Source organism: Chelmon rostratus, chromosome 1 (genome assembly GCF_017976325.1).
Source record: "Chelmon rostratus isolate fCheRos1 chromosome 1, fCheRos1.pri, whole genome shotgun sequence".
Lineage (NCBI taxonomy): Eukaryota > Metazoa > Chordata > Actinopteri > Chaetodontiformes > Chaetodontidae > Chelmon > Chelmon rostratus.
This window is the reverse complement of record NC_055658.1, coordinates 11,450,607-11,466,212: the sequence shown is the minus strand read 5'-3', so window position 1 is coordinate 11,466,212 and position 15,606 is coordinate 11,450,607. Positions and strand designations below refer to the sequence as shown.

At 39.4% G+C, this 15,606-nt stretch overlaps 1 protein-coding gene across 5 annotated transcripts in view; it reads right to left on the bottom strand.

Annotated features, from left to right (window-relative positions):
* Positions 1–15,606, bottom strand: part of LOC121609513 (protein diaphanous homolog 3-like) — a 171,653-nt gene that overhangs the window by 61,938 nt on the left and 94,109 nt on the right. For all 5 annotated transcript variants that reach the window (XM_041941199.1, XM_041941508.1, XM_041941274.1 and 2 more), the window contains 2 exons: positions 10,913–11,037; positions 5,464–5,628 (listed from right to left, as the gene is read on the bottom strand). In XM_041941199.1, coding sequence (XP_041797133.1) covers positions 5,464–5,628; positions 10,913–11,037 — 290 coding nt within the window. The remainder of the gene's footprint in view (positions 1–5,463; positions 5,629–10,912; positions 11,038–15,606) is intronic.

Sequence of the window (15,606 nt, the reverse complement as noted above, 5' to 3'; positions counted from 1 at the left end):
AAGTGGGCCTGTTTAAGACAGGATCACTCTTAAACTTCACAAAGAGAATAGAACAGGAAAAAGAGCAGCTAAAGAACATTACATCAAACCATCCTTGTTCAAACAAAAATTGGTATGATCACAGCCAGCACAAAAAGGCCAGGCTGTCTTCTTAAATCACAGAACCAATTAGCAATATAAGAATAATAAGAGGAAAAAAGAGTCAGTGTGGACATTAGCTGAGTACAGTCACTTAAAGGTTCATTTAGAGCACAGGCAAAGCAGGTCTTACTTGATTTTAAATCTGAGTGCAATATTGAAGGAAAGAATGATCTGAATCATGAAAAATAAAAAGAACTGAAGGAATATTGATTTTGAGAGATAGTGAAGAAGAGCCTGAAACTACAAAAAGATGAAGAGTCACATGATTTTTGCCATCTGACAAGGAATTCACCTTTACTGTAGTGTTAAGCAGAGGAGCAGAGAGATAGAGTTAGAGAGAGAGAGAAGAGAGAGAGAGAGAGAGAGAGAGAGAGAGAACCAGCTCTCTGAGGAAATTGCCCTCCACCCTCCTTCATCACTGCAGGTCTGCTTCCCCCTCCTCCTCTCCTGGATGTCCGCCATTAGACACGCTCAATTGGATTCCTGTCAGATGTGCGGCCTCGCCCTGGGTCTCCTTCCTACGGGTGACTGAGCATGCTGTAGGTGTGTGTGCGAGTGTGTGTGTGTGTGTGTGTGTGTGTGTGCGAGTGTGTGTGTGTGTGTGTGTGTGTGTGTGCGAAAAAGCTAAGCAGCTTTCCCTATAAAAAATTGCCAACACAAAATGACATACGCACACAAACAAACATGTGGGCGCACACGCACACATTACATGAGCAACAGACACACAGTTCAAGGCTCAGTTCACTTCGGGCAGTGGACTAGAGACAGTGCGCAGCCATTAGCATGGGCCTTGGCACAGCAGGGTAAATGCTGACACAGATTTGACCGAGAGGTTACGGTGCTGAGATTTACTGTATGCCTATGTTCATTGACCTAGCCTTGGCTTCTCCCAAGATATGTCTGTGTGATGTGACCATTTGAACGAATTGCTGAGGGTGTAAGCTGCTTACACCTTGACCTATCACAGGGGAATAAACAGCTGCCTTGGGAGTTTTGACCATATAATGCTAGTCTTTATAACACTTGGCTTGTTCACCTCTCACTGGCAGAGTCATTAACTGTTATGTTTGGTCAGGACATAAAGGCTAGTGCAAAACTCAAGCTTGAACCATGGAGCTACAATGAAAGGATTACAGCTGCAATAAAATGCATTATCAACAGTGTATTGTAGATGTCCTTCTTATCATTATTATAACTGGCCTTAAATTAATGTATTAATTTATTTGATTTTGAGAGGCGGGGCACGATATGGCTAAACATTTTCTATCATGGCTTATGTAATTTTATATCACGGTAAGTGGATATATCATTCTTCTATAATTGTTCTGTAAACTGAATTAAGAAATGGTTTGAAATAACCACACCAAGTCCCACCATGGGATATCTGCTTCTCTGTATTCACAATTTTTTTTTACACTCTCCTCTTCTGCAGCGGTTAGCAAACCAGCTTAGAGGTGTATTACTGCCCCCAAGCGTTGCTCTCATGTCTCATGAGAAAGTGGTAAGCAGCCGAAATAATGACACCTTGTGAGAGATCACACGAAAATCCAGCCCTGGTTTGCTACATAGACCCCAAATGTAAAACACAAAGGAATAATTCCCGTGTTGGAAACGGGATAGCCAAATCTCTTCCGGTGGACACATTTCTACTGTTGAACAGTAAACACCATCATGTGGTATATCATATTGAGGTTTGTATCGTTCGCAATGGGTATGATTCACATCTGATTACAGAAGGTGGTGAATTGGTTGTGGCTATTAAAGTGAGGCAAAGAATCACAGCACAGCGAAGTCCTGGGATCAATATCACAAGAGAAAGAAAATAAGAAGCAAAAGAACAGCCAAGTTAAGATCAAAGCTTCTGGGAATCTTTTTTTCTGATTGTGTTTCTGAACCTGTGAAGACTGTCTAAATACAGATTCAGCCTCAAATTAGATACCACATACAGCAGCCAACACATCACGACATGTCGCAACTAAGTGTGAGGATAGGAATTTCATTATAAAAGGGAGGAAGAGGGCAGGAGTAATGAAGCATTTAGTGCCTCAAGGTAAAAAGTTGTGTATCATATATGTAAGGGATAATGGCCGACGAGGTGTCCATTATCAGAGATTAATGGACTTCGCGGAAGCGTCATTGAGAGTAGTGGCAGTGTAGCTCTCAAAGTTGATGTCCATGTTAACGTTGTTAATATTCTGAGTTTCTGTTGCCACGGTTACCAACTAGCGTTTGAGCCAGCGCAATAATTTAGAACAATCAGGCTATTTGACTGGAACTTCTTTTACAGGTGTCCTATAACACTTTTTAACGGACACCCCGCAGCCAATCAGAATCGAGTATTCACCCAAACCATGGTATAATCAGGTGTAAGTAAGGGTGCTCATGGCCAATTAGCCTTGGCAATTATCAGCTCAGTTATTCAGCATTTTTATAATTATCAGAATTAGAATTTTTTATGCAATTGAAGATGAAATAAAACAATTTAAAAATTTGCTACTTTGGCTTCGATGCAGCCGCCTCTCTGTCTGTAGTCACTACTCTGTACTCTTTCTCAGTGTTGTGCCTGCAGCAACCGATTGGTCACATATAACAAGTAACAGCCTATCAACCCTGAAGGCTACTGTGCCACAGACGGGCATAGAAAAAAGCATTCACAGACTGGAGGTGGTCCAGGGAAGGAGCAGACCTGCATTTCGAAGGTAAGGAAGCAGATATTGTTAAAGTTGCACTAAATATCACAAGCTTATGATCTATTTCTGTGATGACAAGTATGCCCAGTTTCCCAGTTATACCACTGAAATGCCAAAAGTTGTAGCAATCGCAATTTATGAGAAAAACAGAAGCTCACTGGGGAGCAAGCTGAGAAACTCAGCTTTCTGCACCACTGCCTTCTGCTTTTTGCTGAACTGGGACTACAAATTGAGGACAGGGACTATGAGAAGAACTCTGAGAGAAGGACACAAATTTAAATAAAAATAGGTTGTACTAGTTTTATTTAGTTTAACTTTATAAAAGCTTGGTTTATTTATTTTTTACATTTTAAGTTGCTGGGAACTACCTGTACTTTTTTAAACATAACTGAACATTTTTACTTTTGCAACATTTAATTAAGCATATGCTTAGAAGCATTTAAACAAAGTTTTGGAGTTGGAGTTGTGTTATTTCAAAGTGACACAGATTTTCATTTTTACTGCAAATGTATATTGGTTGCAAATATCGGTTATTGGTCTCCTTGATTATTAAGTAAGAATCAGTATTGTTCTGTAAAAACCATTAATCGAACCCCAGTGTACAGCATTCTTTATTTGTGCACAGTACACTGGAAATCTAAATTAGACACACACAAGTGTCACTCAGGCTGGCAGACAGGATTTTAGGTTTTAGGTTTTAGGAGTACAAGGCATCAGAGTACACGAAAATCTCAAGCATCACTAATGACTATGCAGAAAAAAAAGGCAAAGAAGCATGAAATCCATTTGTGTGTGTGAGGTAGATGTTAAGTTGGGAGCAGGGCAGGAACTTCAGTCGGATAATTAGCTACTATTATCTGTTGCACCCAGTGGCCTGTGCCACTAATCCTGCTGATTAAACACAGCTCACAGTAGCACCAGACTGATAAGGCCACGGAGCTCAGTGATGACATAAATGTCTGGGCTGGACTACATAGGACTGGCACTGTTCTGCTTTGCATTAAACCACAGGACATGTGAGGACAAAAAATAAAATAAAATCCTGAGGTTTAATACAGGCATAGTCTATGAATAAAAATAGCACTAGAAGTTTAAAACTGTTTCCAAACATTCACTCAGCATACTCAACAATACTGTTTGATTTGATGTTTGATTATTCCTTCAAAAAACCTAGAAAAAAAAAAACACATTGGTTTGAACCACAAATATATATTTTGTGTGTTGTGTACATAAGAGGGAAAAGCAAAATGAGAGATGTACTACTCGTACATGTTTCAACATAAACAATTCTTTTAAAAGATCTACATACCTAAACATTACAGAATAAACAAATGAAAAAGTATCCCATTCTGTGTTGTTAGTTTATTTGCTCATTTCAGCTTGACCTACAACTAATTTTCAATCAATGAAAGTGATGTTGTGTGCAGGGTTTCCAATAAGTGCCAGTCCACGTGTCCTGGAAGATTTCAGGAGGAAACTCCATTCACTTATTATCTGATTACGGGCCGCATTTTTCCATGTTTTTTGAGGCTAAGTGACTAATGACAACAGTTTTTTACTGCAGCCGGCAGCCATGAAACATGCTGCGACATAATCCCTCCAAACACTGACGAACCATCAGTGTACGTCCACTATAACTGTTTTGTTTTTAAGATTGTTACTCTAAGTGTATGAGAATATTGTGGAAAGTGTGCCTACAGAGAAAGACCTTTTTGTTAAAGTGTAAGATCCTTTTTGTTTAACCAGAAACAGCCACCATATTGCTCTCACTAAAGCAACTAGACTCCATTCACAGAAACAGTTATCATCATAAAACGCACTTCATTCAAACATGTCAAAATCAAAATCGAACTCATTGAAATATGTAACTATATTAGACTTCAAAAGATCTTCCTGTAAAAAAATATATATAAATAAATAAGAAACGGTTAATTACAGGACAACAGAAACTCTGCTTTGAGACTCCTGTCCATCATGCAGCGCATTCAGCTTTTTTCCCCAGCTTTTTTTTTTTTTTTTTTTTACAATTCAAATATACATTTGAATTTAGGATATTAGTTGACAGCCCTAGAATACAATAAACAATCGCCTTGTGCTTTTTGGTATTCAAGGTTGCTTTCAACAAAATGCAGCCGTGCCCTCTGAATTTCACATGACAAAAAAATCCAACTTAATCATTTTGATGCTGTTAATTGTCAATAAAAACAGACCTATATTTCCAAACATTATTACCTGATAAAAAGCACAAAATGCTAATACACTCGTAACTTAAAACATTCCTAATTAAAAGGCATTATGGAACGCCAGTTCACATGAATTGGCACTTCAAGAGCTCTTTGTTTAATAGGTAAAGTTGCTTTACATATTACCCACAATTTCAATAAATTCTTTTAACAACCAACATTTCTCGGAAACATCAACTGTAACATGAATAAAGCTGCTTTAATGATTATTCTTTTTATATTAAAATGTAATCAAATGATGATTTGAATTTCAAGTAATGCTAATCCTACTGAGAATCAACCCATCAACCATCGGCCACTCCATGTCAATCAAAGGTGAACATTTAGAGTAACATGTTAACATCAACAACATGTGCAGATAAGCTTTCTCTACTGTACTGTATACTCACAGCGAACATGGAGCGGAAGTTGCTGAGATCGGTGAACAGCTCCTCCACAGAGGTCTTCTTGGGATCGACAGCAAAGTACTCCAGCACATTCTGATATAGCGTCTCCATATTGCTATGCATTATCACCAACTTGCCATACTGCTCCCGAGCAGCTTTGCTGAAGCTGTGAGGGTGGTGGTCAAGGTCAGCAACACATGCATCCCACATTAAGCATCAATTAAATGTTGTTGCAATTATACTACTCCCCTATTTGACAGAATGTAGGAAACTAGAATTACCGCTACACAGTTATATGCCTTCGCCAACCAATCATTGCAGTTTACATCCCTGTCTGCCCCCCTTCTAACATATGTATTGAAGACTTTGAAGGAATTTAATGAAAAGGTATGAAGTGTATTTGGTGAAATGGAAGTTATCACTCTATTGACATGATTCTAGTGATTATGTTCAAGTGAGAAACATGCTGTCTTCACTTAGAGACTATTTTTACAGAAGAGTACAGAGGACTGGTAGAGAGCTTTGTCACATGGTGCAACAACAATCACCTGAAGCTCAATATCAGCAAAATCAATGAGCTTGTGGTTGACTACAATGCTTCAAATATGGATGTTGCTGCAAAGAAGCTACAAATTGGTCGGTGAGCACCCAAGATTAGTGTCACCAATTCAGTATCTAACCAAATGTGAGATATGGTGACTCCAGACTCCTGAAAAGGCTTGAGGAGCTGCTAACATGAGTGCGGCTGAAAATAAAACCAGCCAAGTACCACAGTCTCTAAATCAAAAAAGGAGTCAGGAATGACAGCATCTCCTTCTTAGTCGATAGTAAGTAATCTGTGTGAAGCCTTGGAACGCCGACCTGTCTTATAAGCACATGGGTGCCTCTGTCACATCACAGATCAAGGAAGTGTTAGCAAGATCAATCAAAGCTTTCTAGCAGGGAAAATGACAGTCTGGTGTCACCATTACACCTGATAACCAACATCTGATGTGGCCCCTGCCAAAAACTCTGAAGATGAACTCAAAAGCCAACAATTTTACTCGTACATGGCTGGACCTTCCCCGATGTCCCAGCACAACACTGTTTGAGAGAAACAAGCTGAAGCTTCCACTGAAATCCATTAGCTTGAGCTACAGATGTAGATGGTGAAGTTTGTGTTCAAGCTGAGAAAATCACCTGGCCTGTCTGTCCAAAAGTCCAAGGTCCAGTTAGTACAGAATGCAAGTGGAATGTGATGCAGACAATAGACTAGGCTAGCAATTGCCTGAAACACCAGAAGGTTATTGGAGCCAAACAGGGCCAGCTTTGGAAGAGGAACGATACTTAAGATGTAGTCCAAAGCCGTAGTAAGGAAAGGGAAAAACTGCATGAGTTGTAAAGACGGAAGGGAGGGGGTTGTGGAATCAGATCGGTGAGTGAACAGCAGCAAGGGAGATGGACAACCTGTCTGTGATCAACAGAGCCGTTATGTGGGCAGATGCCCCAAGCAAGATTGAGCTTCCTGATCAGGGCCACGTAGAATACCCTTCACAGTCCCCAGAATCTGCACCTCTGGTACAGTTCAGAGGAGACTTGCCATCTGTGTGACTCATAGCACCTGAGCTTGTAGCAAATCCTCTTTGGCTGCAATGCAGTGTTGGCACAGGGGTGGTACAGACCGAGTCCTGCGTAAGCTAGCTGAAATCCTGGAGGCACACAGACTGGAAGCAAACATAGTCAGCCCAAGACATCACAGCGGCTGATTCAGTTTGTCAGGCAAGGGAGTGAGGCTCAGAGCAGCACCAAAAGGGAGTGGTCTCTCCTGCCACCCAGAGGCAAGTGGGACATGAGAGCTGACCTTGACCACCAGTTCCCACAAGAGATCACCACAACCCTCCTGTGGCCAGGTGCATCTCAGGTCCACCTCTAACAGGACAATCATTATGGATGAACTGACTGTTCAATGGGAAAGATGAATGAAGATTGCATTCCAGAGAAAGAAGGGAAAGTATGTAGAAGTAGCAGCTGTGTGCTCACAAGCAGGAGAGAGGTTGTTGACCCATCCAGTGGAAACTGCTGTGACTACATTGGAACATCCACAGAGCACTTCCTGAAATCTCTTGGGATCACAGGTTCTGAAAGATCTGGCAGGGGAGGCAGAAGGGATCTTCTGGGTCTGGCTCCGAAAAAAGAGTTGCGGGGAAAGCAAGGATCCTAGAGCTGGCTGAATGGGGCAGTAGTGAGACGTCCCTGCTGGTGCTCCACCACCTTGAGATGTCCCAGGATCGAAGCAGGGAAACATCAGCGAAAGGTGGCTCCGGGCTGATGACCTTGCAGCCAGCACAATGGCACAATGCATCAGGCAGAAATGCCCAGCAATTGGACCCACCTGTACTGACATGTAACTTCAACGCTCTCTGCCACATGTTACTTGGAAGTCCATTTAAAGAGATGATCCAGCAATTCACCTGGTACTCTGCTTTTAGGCTGCCCAGCTCTAAAAACTACATTTTTCCACTGTGCGGGACAACAAAATGTTTTTGCACCTCAAAATGTCCCAAGAATAGTGTCAAGAGCTGGTATTCAAAGACATAGATACACCCTACAACAGACAGAAATACAGTAAATATTGCTGGATTACCTGGACAGCTGTCTGTGCCAAAAGAGACTAGCATTTGAGATTGAAAGCATTAAAAGGTCCCCCTGGTTAAACCTAGCAAAGCAAAGGACAGCTCTGATATGATGGTATGTTTGTGTGGATGAGGACAATTATGTATGGTTGTGTCAACATAAGGCATCAGTGTCAGAGCAAAGTGACAGAGAAAGTAAGAGCACTAACACACATTCTCCCTACTACTAGGGCATGCTGTTCAGCAAGTCTACTGTAATACACCATGCATATAACACTCACTCTTTGTAAAAAATCTTGCAATGCATGAACTTCTTGTTCAGAAACAATTTCATTTCTAAGCTATATGATTAGCTCTTTTGCGTTATTTTCTATCTATCTCCAAAATCACGAGCCATCACATGACAATCCTGTTTGATAAAAAACAAAGCTTTTGATGCATGAGAAAATAAAATCTGAGCAAGAATTATTTATTATTTGAACCAATATGTTTCTTTTAAAAAGTCTGGTAATTTTCTGTGTGAATAAAATGCTGTGTCCCTGACTAGCAGTCTTGCATATGACCCCAGCATCGTTGTCTCATGGTAGATTAGAAGCAACAGTGTGTGTGTGTGTGTGTGTGAGGTATCACAATTATGTGGGCAGCCGCTCTATTATGCCCCTTCATTATAGCTCAATTGATGAACCTATTTGACGTCTGGCCTCCATTGAATCTGGCTGGGGATGGGACTACCTATTCACAGCTGGGTAAAAGCTGTTCAGTAGGCACTGCTCTCAGATTGACTTGTCAGTAATATCTTTCCAAGGCAGAAGCTGGGGGAAACAAGGCACGAGGAAAGCAGGTGATGGAGAGCGAGAGAGAGAGAGCGAAAAGAAGAAATTGCAGAGAGCTGTGGTTGATAAGTATCATGGGGAACAAACTATCTCTCCTGGATTCTTCCCTATTCCAGTGAAAGCAGTGGTCCACCACAGCTCATTCTCAAGAATTCCTGTTCAGTCTTGCTTTCTTACTAATTCAATAGTTTTTCCCCCTCACATTTCCTTCTTCAATTCTTCATGTTCCTCCTATTGTTCTTCTCCTCTTCTAATCTGGCATCTTCACAAGCTTAGCTCACATTCAGAACTCTAACACTAGACCAATAGCACAGAAAGTGTATACTCGAGTGGCACGTGAAGTATTAATGGAATTATCAGTGTCACCAATGTGACACCTCAGGCTTCTCGTGTTTCGATGCTCAGTTTTAATTTTGCTTGTCAAATAATGATCATCAACAGAAAACTTCATCAGTTGCAGGCAAAGCCACCGTGTGTTAAATAATAACGTGATTGTATCATCTATCACACACACACACACACACATATATACATACATACATATATATACATATACATTTATATATATATATATATACGTATACATACATACATATATATACGTATATATACACGTATATATATGTATGTATATATATATATATATATATATATATATATATATATATATATATATATATATATATATATATATATATATATATATATACATACATATATATACATATATATATATATATATTCCAGTCTGGTTTCAGTGAGTTCAGAGTTGTTGTTTTGTTTTGTTTTTTTTGTTTGTTTTTTTTTAATAGTGTTGCGATGGATTATAAATTGTGTGCAAGGCACCTGGAGTTGAAGAGCAAAGCAGTGAAAGACAGAGCTGTCAGATCCATTCTCAGTGAACCTTTCTGTGTTTCACTCAAGTCCTCTGCTAACTACTACAGCACAAGCCATCAGTGCCCCAGCCCCAAGGCTATTGATCAAAACTACATGAAGGAGGCTAGGTACAGGGTGTATTATTGAACACACGCATACACACCTGGTCTGAGACATGCCTGTCAACCTGATCCACTAACTACCTCAGAGGACAGTGAATAATTAACACCGCTGTCAAACAGATATGGACAGCTGTCAGCAATGGGCCTGAATATTCAAAGAGGGCAATGAAACAGCAAAGTGAAATTATGTATTTATGTGTTTGTGAATTTGCACTTTTGTTTCATTATCATAAAGTGACAACTGAATAAAACATATTAAATTGCTCTTGTTCTGTCTCGGGGAACATACAAGAATGACTCATACTGTGAAAGACAAAGAGTGACAGAAAGATGAAGGAGGCTTTGTCTCAGCTCTCCCTCTCTAACCCTTCCCTTCATTTTGAAGTTGCCCACAATGTGAAGTCCCCTTCAAAAAGAGGGCTGAGAGGGGTAGTGGTACAAAAACCTGACTAAAGAATGGGATGCCACTCATGACTTGTACACATCATTGACAGTGGAAAGAAAATCAAATGGGTGGTAGGACTAGATTTGTCTCTCTTTCTTATCTGTTTTAACAGCATATTATACTTCTGTTTATTTTCTTGTGTGATTCACAATTTGTTATGGATAGTCCTTATGTTAACAAAGTGGTGAAAAATGTCCTTTGGAGGGAAAGGGGTAGAATCACTCTTACAAATCAAAGTTTCCCAGTCGAGGTTGAAGGTGATGGGAGCTAATGAAATACAGCGTGAGTATTTAATTACGCAAAATGTAAAGGAGATGCGTTTAGTTGCATGTTTGATCAGCCAATGACTTGAGAGTTCCTTCCCTTTAAACCACAAGGTTAGTTATGTGTTACGCTCTGAAAAATCTTGTCTTTTGCCAGCCTGTGGCAAACCAAAATGTTATAACTAAACATATAACTTCCCGCAACATTCCTCAGAACTTTTGTTCAGTTTGATTCATTACAGTAAATGCACTGAATAATTCCCTGGAGTAGTGAGTGAATGCATGCATGTGTAAAGGATATAGCCATTTTAGTGAAGAACATGTCGTTGGGGTCATCGGGGGAGGAGAAAGTCTCCAGGTCTCTCTCCAGCTGCAGCAGCTGCCTCTCCATCTGCCTTAGGCTCTTTTCCAGATTCTCTGCAGACACTGACACACATCGACATATATCAAGACACACAAACGCACGCATTTGTAAAAGCACACAGAAATACACCCACGTGTCAAGGAAATGTGAAAGTAGCAGAAAAAGGACAACTCAATTACAGGTACAATAAAATGCATTATTATTTTGAAGCTCTGAAAGAATCACAGAAAGACAACATGCAAAGGAAAAAAAACCTGGAAAAATAAAAAAGAGCTCAATTGCAAAGCATGCTTATTATTGGCTCACACTGTGCCAGAGACACCATGGGAATAAACAATGACTGAGGAAAAAATAAACATCAAGTGAGGCTAAGTTCAATAAATATCTTTATTATTCTTTGCGTCTCATATGCTTGAGTATGCCGTAAACAATTAAACTCAGATGAGAATACAGTGTCTTACTGAGACACATACTGTAGTGACAGCAAATGGCTGCTGTGTTTGCTCATATAATGAAACTGCTGTGTGGCTTTTCAGTTACACAAACAGAGAAAAACTGCAGCCTAAAAGCTCGAAGATGTCTGCTAAAGTAGAAATATTTCTATGTCCTTCATCTTTGTCTTTAGTCTTACCAACAGGTGCATGGCTCATGCAGGTGGAAGATCAGGGGGACACTGAGCCTAACTTTCTGTTAAGTTGGTCATGGTTGACACTTTAAGCTAGTCACTGAATATAGCATATGGCTTAAATTACCCTGATTAGACCCTGCTTGACAAAAAAGCATAAGCTGCTTATTTTTAAGTAGTTTCAAATGTCCCTTGATCCTAATACATGCCTTACGAAAAGGGGAAAAAAAGAGAGAAAGAGAGAGAGAGAACTTCAATGTAGCTAAGCTTCTCACTGAATTTATAGTATAAACCCCATTTACTGATGGGAACATACTGTCTTGGACATGCACACACACAGAGACACATATACACACTTGTTCAATCAGATATCTGCGCCACAAATACTCCAAAATTCTGCAGTCGCTGAAGTTGTACAATTTCTCTCAAATTCTTACGTTAAATGGAGTGTGGATATGGTCATTGCACAGCAGGTTAAGTTCAGGATGTGAATTTATGCACAAAAAATGCACACATTCATGGCTGAGAGCAGAACTTGCATTTCATTCTGCTGTCACTCATGATTTTGAGCAAGGGTGGGGAACCTCCAGGCCGTGTACTGCCCATGTTCTTCTGAGTGATCCCTGAATGCAATGCACACGGAGCATTGATGACGTCAATGTCATGGCGACTGTCAACAAAACATAAGTAGTGTCACGTTTTCCAAGAGAAACGGATGATTTTTTTTTTTTTTTTTTTAAGTAAGTACATAAAGACCAGACAGTGTGCCTTAGTTAGTTTCTGGGGTTGAAATTGGAGTGACGATAAGGCTACTCCTTCAGCTTCATTACAGCTCTAAAACATGCTAAACTGGATGAACTGCAAGGACAGATGCGCTTGGATAAAGTTAAAGCTGAGTTTTGGATGACCAGCAAGCAGCTTTCACAAGACAAGACACATTCTGAGAGAGACAGTGTTATGCAGGCAAGTTTTGAGGCAATCGAGCTAATAGTTGAGAAGCTGAAACCTCATTCAGAAGGAGAATTTGTGAAGAAGCGTTGTGTTGCTGTGGAGCTACTTGCACCGGATAAAGTAAAATTGTTCCTAATTGTCAGTTTGTCTAGACTAATCTATAGAGGTGAAGAGTAGTATTATCATCATCACTACCATCTGACATCAGACACCTCACTAAAGAGAAGCAGTTCCAGCGGTCGCAGAGGTTCGTGTGATATCAGGGCAGGAATTATACCATAGCCAATGGCCAGTGCCGTTGATGTCCCAGTGTGTGGCCAGAATCATGTTTTACCACACAACCAGTTTTGCATGCTCTGTCTTGAACTACCAGTTGTGTCCTTAAAAGAAAGTTGCTGGTTTCGTCATTTAAAACTACATATACAAATACACAAACTCACATTTCCCAGTTTCTATGTTTTCAAAATATTGAGAGCAGCAGAAAATTTCTCACACATTAACAACTAACATGATAGCTAACAATAAACAGTATGTGATGAGCACAAACAGCTAAAAACTGTATAGTGCTATATATGAATAGATATGTGTTTTACAGTTTTTAAGTAATATTGCTGCATAGTGTTAGCTAACTATGTGTTAGCTAATGTACACGGGGTTTATAAATTGCTGTCTGACTGGCCACTTGTCTGTATTCCAAATTCTATTCAGTTTACAGCGATGTTGATCGGTCTGCGTACTGGGATAAAATCCGAAAGGATGCAGTAAAATTACTATCAACGAGTGCAGGGGGCGCTACACGGTGAATTAACAGTGTTGGGAGTCTGTGTTTATTGGCCCTGGATCTGATACACCAACCAGCCTGAGTGAGACAATGTAATTTTTGAAATGGTTTACCCCTCCCCAGTCGTCTCCCACTAAAATAGTGCCATCCTTAATGGAGGCTGGTAGTGAGTTGGAGGCGACAAAATCTGAAAAGGTTTCATGGAAATACAGTTAATGTTATGGATTATATTGATGCTGAATTGACAAGTAGACTGTCAACATAAGACGGCTTGTATCTTGTGTTTCCAGAGTAATGTATTTTTGCAAATGTCTAAAGAAATTTTTAATGTCATATTTCTTCAAGGGAGTTTGGCGTATTTTTTTTCCCCTGGAGACCACAAAGCTTCCAAATCATTCAAAAACTTTATGTATATTTTTTAATGTTTTGTCAGCGCCAAATAAACAAAACATAACTGCTTAAGTATGATAAGGTTGTCTAATATTAATTCATTTAAATTAATCTAATAATGTGGTTTTGTATGGTTTCCCTTAACGTGATATGCTTGATAGTGTTATTAATGACTCCTGATGAATCACTTTAATGAGTAATATTAACAACTTATTGTTTACAATATCCATAATAAGCTTCTCAGGTGCTGCTCAATAGCCAGTGACACCCCCCAGTCCTCTCCGTGCATCTGAGTATGGCCCTCAAAGGATGCGACAAAAATTGAAATGGTCCTTGATATGAAAAAGGTTCCCCATTCCTGATTTAGAGAGAAGGCCAAACACGCTGCAGTGACAAAGAAAAGAATGAAAGAAAATCACCATTTAAAACTTACTCTGTACCTGGCAAATTATGATCAGTTCCTTCTGTACATTGCATGTTTTACTTAATATATTTTACTCTCCTAGCAATTTATCTGTTTATGTTCATTCCATTTTATCTCGTTTTTTCTGCTTTCCTTCTCTCATGGTAAGCACTGACACTAATTGTTAACAGTCAGTCAAAGACGCTGAAAATGCCACAGCACACAACCCACTTAAAAATCTTCACAGACTACAATGTGACCGATGATGTCTCAATTAGAGCAGTATTCACAGAGCCACTGCTCTGCATTGACTGACGGTTACATTGATTTTTTTAGTTTGGTAAGAAACCACCCTGTCAATCTGGACAGTGAAATTGTGCCGGGATTTTTACACAAATCCTGACACAAGTCCTGTCAAATGTTTGGAAAATGACAGGCCACTTTTAAAGCCATTATAGATGTAGAATCGCATAACATTGTTCACTTGATATCAGTCAGAAATAAATTCAAGTTAAAGTACACCCTGGCCTTCACACTGCTATTTAAAAGCTCTTTACCCTTTAAAGCCTAATGCCATTTAGTTGTGCCATGGAGTTGCAAACTGGACAATTACGTGTCTTAAAGGGATGTAACAAAAATTTGCTTTAGAAAACTGATGTTTTGCTGACTCAAAACCAAATAAAAATACAATGAAATTACTTATATTTCACAAATACTTAATAAGCTGACAAAGTCAAACAACAAAAATAATATTAACTTGCATGTGTGCTGTTTGATCATTTTAAAAAGTATATTGTGCAAAAAAAAAACTTGTAAATTCAGATACACAAGCAAATGGTACAGAGGGGTTGTAATCTTTTTAAAGAGTAAAGGGCTCTTTTTCCTGCCTCCTCTGGGATGTTTTACTATATTATACATGACAATTATAAATCAATTGTGCATGTTCTTATGTGACTATGTGTTAACTACTCTATGCTGTCATTATGACCAGGTCTCTCATGTAAAAGAGATGTAAAAGTATCTCAAAAGACTTACTGATTAAATAGAGACTATAAACAAAAACTCAAAAGGTGCGACTAATAATAATTCAGTTCATTTTTTTCAATGGAAATCTATCTCTGATGCAGGTGCCTTGGACAGAATAGCTACAGCCTTGAGAAAAGAAGATACCACACGCTCCTGCTCAGTATCACATTTTATTGATTATACTAACATTTACTTCCCTAACTTCCCTCTGGACCTTCGTCAAGAGTGTTTGACACTGATCGTCTTTTCTCAAGACTGTAATAATAATTTTATCAAATACACTGCAGCTAGTCTGCACACATGGACTTGAGACAGCAAATCTGATCAAAAACCTAATAATGACTTTTAACAGCGACATACTGTTTCTCTGTATGTATATATTTTCAGACAAGTTTCAGACATATTAAATGAAATGATATGCAGGACAGGTGTCCTTCCTTTTAGTTGGGTGGGTG